This window comes from Arachis hypogaea, chromosome 18, assembly GCF_003086295.3.
Source record: "Arachis hypogaea cultivar Tifrunner chromosome 18, arahy.Tifrunner.gnm2.J5K5, whole genome shotgun sequence".
NCBI classification, from domain to species: Eukaryota; Viridiplantae; Streptophyta; class Magnoliopsida; order Fabales; family Fabaceae; genus Arachis; species Arachis hypogaea.
Genome location: NC_092053.1, coordinates 44,131,708 through 44,139,516, shown reverse-complemented (window position 1 = coordinate 44,139,516; position 7,809 = coordinate 44,131,708). Strand labels below are relative to the sequence as shown.

The 7,809-nt window shown below is 31.1% G+C and overlaps 1 protein-coding gene across 4 annotated transcripts; it reads left to right on the top strand.

Moving 5' to 3' along the window:
• The first annotated feature begins 1,151 nt into the window (after positions 1 to 1,151).
• On the top strand, positions 1,152 to 7,625 carry LOC112773074 (interactor of constitutive active ROPs 4). 4 transcript variants are annotated; one of them, XM_025818112.3, is made up of 5 exons: positions 1,158 to 1,420; positions 1,510 to 1,562; positions 3,774 to 3,845; positions 5,543 to 5,628; positions 6,103 to 7,625. In XM_025818112.3, the coding sequence occupies exons 4-5, from the start codon at positions 5,615 to 5,617 to the stop codon at positions 7,247 to 7,249; spliced, it is 1,161 nt and encodes a 386-aa protein (XP_025673897.1). In that variant the 5' UTR covers positions 1,158 to 1,420; positions 1,510 to 1,562; positions 3,774 to 3,845; positions 5,543 to 5,614; the 3' UTR covers positions 7,250 to 7,625. The 4 variants fall into 4 exon arrangements, with proteins under 4 accessions (XP_025673899.1, XP_025673897.1, XP_025673900.1 ...); XM_025818113.3 differs by having other exon boundaries at positions 1,292 to 1,420; positions 5,546 to 5,628; XM_025818114.3 differs by lacking the exon at positions 3,774 to 3,845 and having other exon boundaries at positions 1,152 to 1,420.
• The last annotated feature ends 184 nt before the right edge of the window (positions 7,626 to 7,809 follow it).

Here is a 7,809-nt window from a genome sequence, read left to right as displayed (position 1 = left end):
TCAACGTTGGCTTGGGTTCCTTTGAGGGCGTTGAACGCCAGAAAGGGGTAGGCCTTGGGCGTTCAACACCCAATAGCAGGCTCCTTCGAAGAAAAGTATATACCATTGTATATTGCTGGAAAGCTCTGGAAGTTAGCTTTCCAACTCCGTTGAGAGCGCATCATTTAGACCTCTATAGCTCTAAAAATGCTTGTTTGAGTGCATGGAGGTCAGAATCTGACAGCATCTACTACACTTTCCTTGCCTCTGAATCGGACTTTGCCAAAACTCCTCAATTTCAGCCAGAAATTACCTGAAATCATCAGAAAACACAACAACTCAAAGTAGAATCCAAAAATGTGAATTTAACACTAAAATCTATAAAAATATAATAAAACTTAAACAGAACATAACTAATACAATATATGAAAATGATGCCAAAAAACGTATAAAATATCCACTGATCATTGGCATCATTGAATTTTGTAATAATATGTGTTCTATATAGAAAGGATATTGAAACTATAGAACACTTGTTTGTTACTTGTAAGTTTTCTTGACAAGTGTGGTGTGCATAAATTTTTTATGTTAGGTGTGATTGGACCATTTCAGATACCATTAAAAAATACTTTGAGAGTTGAAATACCATACCATTGAGAAAATACATGCGTAAGAAGTGGTTAATTGGATTCTTTTCTGTTATAAAAAATATTTGGCTACTCAAAAATGGTGTGATATTTAAGAACAAGACAACAAATTTGGTGGACTGTGCTACTATATTATTTTGTTACTCTAAAAAATGATGTGGTAGTTAATTCAATGTTGTTGATAATTATATCGAAGATGACATAAAAGTTATTGTAGCATGTAGATTTTATGTTATTGTCTTTATTTATCTTTTGTTGGTTGTACTCTTTACCAAGTGTATTAAACATTTTCTTAAAAAAAAACATTAAAAATTATTTTATATATTTTAAAACCTAAAAATTAAAATATCCGATATTAACAATTTTTTAAACTAATTTAAAGTGTCCAATATATTAAAATTTTAGTATTTTTAAATAACGACAAATATTATAAAAGTTAAAAACACTACTAATAGTAATAAAATCCAAATACAAAAAACAAAAAAGAAAAAAGGTTTTGAAAAACTCAGAAAGGTTTTGAATTATGGAGGAAAGCGACAAAAGAAGACTAGTACTGACTAGTTGGATTTCCAAGAGTTCCTCTTCCCCTTATGTTTTGTTTACAGTTTACACAATGCAAAAACAACATTAATTATTGGGAATCAATTTTCCCAAAATGACCCTCTTTTTGTTTTTGTACTCTTCTGAGTAACTCATAAATAAGCCACTACCTTGTGCCACAGTTTCATAACAGCTTTAATTCAAACTTTCAAATACTCCATTCTTTCTCTCTTCTTCCCTGCTTCTTCTTCTGGGTATGCATTTTTTTGTTATTATTTTTTATTTTTTTATATTTGCATTTGACGAGAAAGTTCTCTTAATATCATTCTTTGGTTGCTTTCAGATCCTTCCAACAACAGTGTTAGCTGATTTAACTCCTTCAATATATAGCCATTGGTGAGTGCTTCTTCAACCTAAATTTTCTTTAATTTTCTTCAATATATGTTTGTATTTCCTCAATGATATTTTTCGCAGATTTTTTTTTACTCATTTTTTCTTAGGAAGAAAATGAAATGAATAGTTCATGTTATTCCCCCCAAGTATCTAACTTTCTAGTACTTTTCTTCACTTCTGAGTTTGTTTTTGTTATTAAATTTTTTATTTTAAATTTTCTTGCCCATCAAACACATAAATACACACACATTCATAGGATCATTATGATTACTATTATGTGATGAAGATCTTATTCTTTTGAGTGCCTTTTTGTTTATAGCATTTTCTTTTCTTTTTTACTGGTCAAATCATTTCAATATTTGATTTATTCATCTTTTTTAGAAAGTTTTTACCACCTATAATAAATGTTGCTTTTAAAACCGTTTATTATTGCTTTCAAGTATTTATGAGTTATGACTGAAACTGATGAAATAAGTAACAATGATTTTACATCCATGACAATTATTATAAATTGATTAAAATTATGAAATCTTCAAATATTCATTTATGTTAGAAATTTCCGTTTTTGGCTGTGCAATTTGTTCAAATGGTAAGGATGTTTTTTCCCCCTTTATATTAAAAATGTGATACTTTTATATTTCATTTCAAAGCATTTGGCATTATTACTGTTCTGTAAGTATTTAATGAATTAAATTGATATAAATTGATTGATATATAGAATAAAATAATTTTATCACTCTCGTTGATGCTTGTATATGTCAGGCATAATTAAATATTTATATAAAAATATATTGATAGTGCATAAATTAAATGGTATTCTTTTGAAAAAACTTTTGAGTTCTTGACATGCATGCGCATTGCAGAATCTTTCTGTTCCACTTCTTTGTCTTACGTTATGTTTGGTTTCATGAATTTGTTTTCTTGTTGGATTTTTTCTACCAAACATGGCACTAGAGAATATTGTTTACCATGTTTATGTTTGGAGGGACTTGAGAAAGAAAATAAATGTAAATGTCCAAATTATTATTAAGAGCATTGGAAAACTTGTTCTTGTTAGATAGCTACACTTTCAACCGTTTTTATTTTATCATGTTACTTCTTTTTATGTTCATATTTAACTAACTATTTCTTATTTCCATGAATTTTTGAAAAAGCTGTTTTCTACCCACACATATTATTATGCTAGATTCTCAAGATTTTTTTTAACAAAATGTTACTTTACGTCTTTTATAACTTGTGTGTAACTAAGGGTAAAGACTAATATTATAGTGATAAAAAAAAGTTATATTTATACATACTTTTTAGTTTAATTATAAGCTTTGTTGGGATTTTTTATACATTTTATCTAATTGAAAAATTTGAAAATTAAACTAACCTTTTTCAATCGTGTATTTTGTCTTTTTTTTTCTTTTTTATTGGTTGAAAAAAAATTATATTTGAATATGGAGTACAGAATATCTAAATCAATATGACAATGTAACATTCAAAGAATTAGGAACAATTTTTTTAAAGTAGTTTCTATTTAGTTTTTTTTTTTTTTTTTTTAGACGTTTTTAGCCCCGCTGTCTATAAAAAAATTATTTGTATTATTTGCACATTGCATGATCCTTTTACATCTAATGTGAAGGAATAATTTGCAACTTCACTTTCTCAACTTTAGGGTAAAACTATTTGAATCGATCTCTCTCTCGGAGTGGTACCCCTCCATTTGATTTATGATGTGGGGTCTTTGATGCCTTTGGTTTCCTATATGGGAGAGACAATTTCAGAAGAAAATGGATTTTCTACCAACTCATGATCTTTTTCACTTCATCCGAGTGTAACTTTAATCATATCAATTTACAAAAAAAAAAAAATCAATATAGAAAGATATTTACTTAATCAATGTGAGATTCATCCAAACATTACATCCGCTAATCTCTACTATAAAAGAATATTATTCATGCTTGTAAAACATATTTAATAAATGTTATAAGATACTAATAAATTACCAGTAAATTTTCTTTAAACGTTAGAAATATACAAGTATTTCTCATGAAAGTCACACCCCACAATTTCAAGGTGACACAAAATCTTGACACTTGATCCCTCACAATAATTGAGTTACCAACTCCAATCCCACTTGCAGTCCACGACACTTATATTAATTTTATTTCATGCCTTTTTCTTATGATGTTGGCTACTAGAACTAACACCTTGATATGCTTCTATTAGGTGCTTCAAATCAATGTTAATAATAGTACACGTGAACCAAAGACTACTTTAGAATACCAAGCAGAAGCCAAGGTAAAAAAAAAAAAAAAAAAGAGCAACAAAATGTGACTCTACTATTGAAGTTTGTTCCTCAGTGTGCACTCCATTATATACAACCACTTTGGGGTATGGTGGGGTCTACTTGCATTTAATGGGAAAGTGAGGGAGTTTAACTTCTTTTTTTGTTATCGGTATCATGTTTGCTCATTTACAATGGGGTCAGATAAATTCATTTTACCCTAAGGGTTTAATTTTGATATTTTCAACTGAAAAATATTTTACACAATCGCTGAATGGCAGCTGTTCTTTTAAATAATTATTTACAGGATGAATATAAAAAATAGTTATTTTTACTAATATAGTATTATATAATTAAATATATATATATAAAATTATTTTATATTAAGAGTTTATTAAAATTAAATTTTATATATATGAATATAATTGAACTTGAATTTATTGACTTGTGTATTTATCAAATTCTATTATTACTTTTTTCGCTTTTAAAATTTGGTAGAATATTATTTAGTTTATTATTAACAAATTAAGAATGTGTTAGGATTAAATATCTTTGTGATGCAAATTCAAACATAATGAGATAGTTAAGACTAAATATTTTTGGTGATAATTTTGATAATTAGAGATGGGAAAGAAATTCTTTTTCATTGTCTAGTTTTTACTATTTCTACATTTTGAAAGGATAAAAGAAATGTTATATTTCTCCAAATCTATCTTTACCACTAAATAGATTTATTTACTCAATCCCTCCATATTTTTATCATAAAAACAATTTTCAAACAATACCACTTTTTTAAAGTGACAGAGATACTGAGATCAAAGAGTAGTTGGTAATTCAATTCCTTATAGTAAGAAGGCTTCATACATGTAACAAAAAATTCAACTTTTACCGCACTTTTTACAAAGCTTTTATAAACAAAGCAAAAAGTACTGAATAAAGTAGGCTCTGAGAACTCTGCATGCTTTTGCTCTTTGGGGTGATATTAAAGGCACACTTTCATTGCATGTCAATGTTTTGAAACACAGGACCATTGTGATTGTGGGGGCTACTTTCTTCACATTCAATTTTTTTTAGAGTGGATCATATGCCCCTTTCTATAGTTTCTGCTGATATTAATTTAATTTTTGATATCTTCTTGTTTAAATAATTAAATCAAAATTGATATATTTTAGTTTGGTTGTCATAGTTGTAGTGAGTTGGCTTCTTTATGACAATGTAGGTTGAATTCAATTCAAGGGGCCATAAATTGTTTCATAGCAATTGATGTTTATCCTTTATCTATTCTCTTACCTAATTTTGGTTTGGGAATAATAAAGCCTAACCTCCATTAACCATGAAAATTTGTCCTTTTTGTATTAGTTGCATAACTTGATTGGCTTTAAAGATGTTTATTTAGTTAAATCTTGAAGAATGTTTTTCTCATAGTCATAGTCCTTTCTCTCGTGTCACAAAAAAAAAAAGAGGGCCACTACAAAAACAGCAACAACAAAGCCTTATCTCACTAGGTGGAGTCGGTTACATAAATCAAACGATGCCAGTCCTATCATGTATTATGTCTAGAGTGAAACTGTTTACGCGTAGAAAAAAAAATCATATTAATTTCAAAGCATAAATCTACTCTTTCCCTTTGATTATAAATAAATGGGGACATTGTGCCTGTTGTGCTATTTATTATGTTACTCATTTGAAACTGCACTGTTGTTACTCTTAGTAGGTGTGACACTGTTAGCTAAAAGATCCTTCAAAGTGCTGCCGTGGGACTTGCCATAATCAAGGATATAAAATGCCAAGATCAAGGTATGATATATCCTCTTATTCCTATTACTGTTTAATTTTACATGTTATTTATGTAATTTCGTTTTTTTCTTCTTCAACAACTGATCAAGGAATGTTGTTGAATTCAGCCTATCCAATATTACTGACCAATCCACACTACTGCTCTAACATACCATATTCTTTGATGAGTGAAGTCATTATGACATCATACATCATATCTGTTAATGATGAAAAATGCCTTTTAGGCAGCAGCATATATCTGATTTTAGTTCAACTTAGATACTCAGTGCTTATTGTAACCTCCTTGATCAAACTGTTGAAATTTCAACAGATGAATTCTTTACAAGTTATTTTTATTCGTTTAATCTCTAAGCCATTAATCATGTATTCATGTTATGAAATATTTTTTCAAATTTAATCTTATTAAAGTAACATAATTTAAATGTGAAAACTGTGAAGTTACTAACAATCATGTATGTGTGTTCTTTTATGCAGGGGATCAGATTTGCCTCAAAGGCATTCACCTCGAGGTCCACATCAACTTCGGACATCGAGTTCCGACTCGGATCCATTGCATCACCGGCCAATCGCAGACCGCAGTCCAAAGCTAGGAGACCGGCGTTCGCCAAGAGGTGCTCAGTCTGAGGCACTGAATCAGAAGAAGCTAGGAACACGCATTGCAGATTTGGAATCGCAGCTAGGTCAAGCACAAGAAGAGTTGAAGATGTTGAAGGACCAGCTTGCTTTGGCAGAAGCTGCGAAAAGAGAAGCTCAAGATGAACTAGTCAAGAAAGCCGAGAAATTAGAAGTGCCGGCCGTGACAGAGAAGTTCCAAGAAAAATGCACATCAAAGAATCCTCTTCAAGAATCTAACAACAAAACTGAAGCAACTAAGCTTCAGGATGGTGTTATACCAGATGAAAATCAAGAAGAGACTGATGTTTTCGAAGTCCTCATCGAAAAGGTAGCAATTGAAGTTGCCAAACCTGATCAAGTGCAAGTAGAAAAGGAAACTAAATCACTTGAACAGGACTTAACTGCACCCGAAATTTCGGAGCTGAACAAGCCTTCAGTGGATGAACTGATGAAACTAAAAGATGATGAGATAGCATTACTAAAGTCCAGTTTGGAGGAGAAAGTGAAGCAATTGGAGACAGTGAATAGTGAGAATGAGAATTTAAAAAACCAATTGAACGAAACGGATTCAAAAGTTTCGGCTGCTGCAACAAAGGAAGAAGAAATGAAGCTTCAGCTGAACAAATTGGGAGAAGAATTGGAGGCTGGAAAGTCCAATGCAGACAAGCTGAATGAGAAGTTGACAACTACAGAAGCCGAGAAGGAGGTGTTGGAATCAGAGATGAAGAAGCTGAGGGTGCAAACAGAACAGTGGAGAAAAGCTGCAGATGCGGCAGCTGCAGTGCTCGCAGGCGGCATGGATATAAATGGCAGGATCCCTGAGAGGTGTGGCTCCATGGACAAGCACTTTGGTGGCAATTTTGAGACACCAGCCGGAAGGTACAATGGATATGTTGGTTCTCCAGGTATGGCTGATGAATTGGATGATGGTTTTGGAAGTGTAAAGAGGAAGGGTTCTGGGATCAGAATGTTTGGAGATTTATGGAAGAAAAAGGGCCAAAAGTGAAGTAGTGTTACTCTAAAGGCAGAAGCTGCAAAAACAGTTGCTTACTGTTTTGTGCATATATTTCTGGTATCTTGTTTATTTGTGGAATTATTAAGGGATGAGACTATTGCATAAGGATATGCAAGCAGTTATTTAGTTATGTGAACTTCTGAGATGGGTTAGATATTTTCCTTGTTTTGTAAGCAGATTCTCTAATCTGCACTACTGCTAGTAGGTAGTATCTTGTATAACATTCAACCGTTTTCAGTTCTCACTTCAGTGTGATTCTTCTGAAGTCTCAGCCTTCCAGTGTAATGTTTGGCACTAATCAAGTTTGTATTGAGGTGTAGGGAATAAGCATATCAGATAATCTACCCTAAGAATTATTGGCATAAAATTATGTTAACATTGATAAATCAATTACGATATAAAGCAATATGTTTGGATATCATTAAAATGGATGATGCCACAACTTAATTTATATTTTGGTTGGAAAAACTACAGGAGAAAACCAATACAGCCCACTTTATGTCCACTAATTCCTATTAAAGTTTTCATTTAACTCTTAAACCTACATTCAT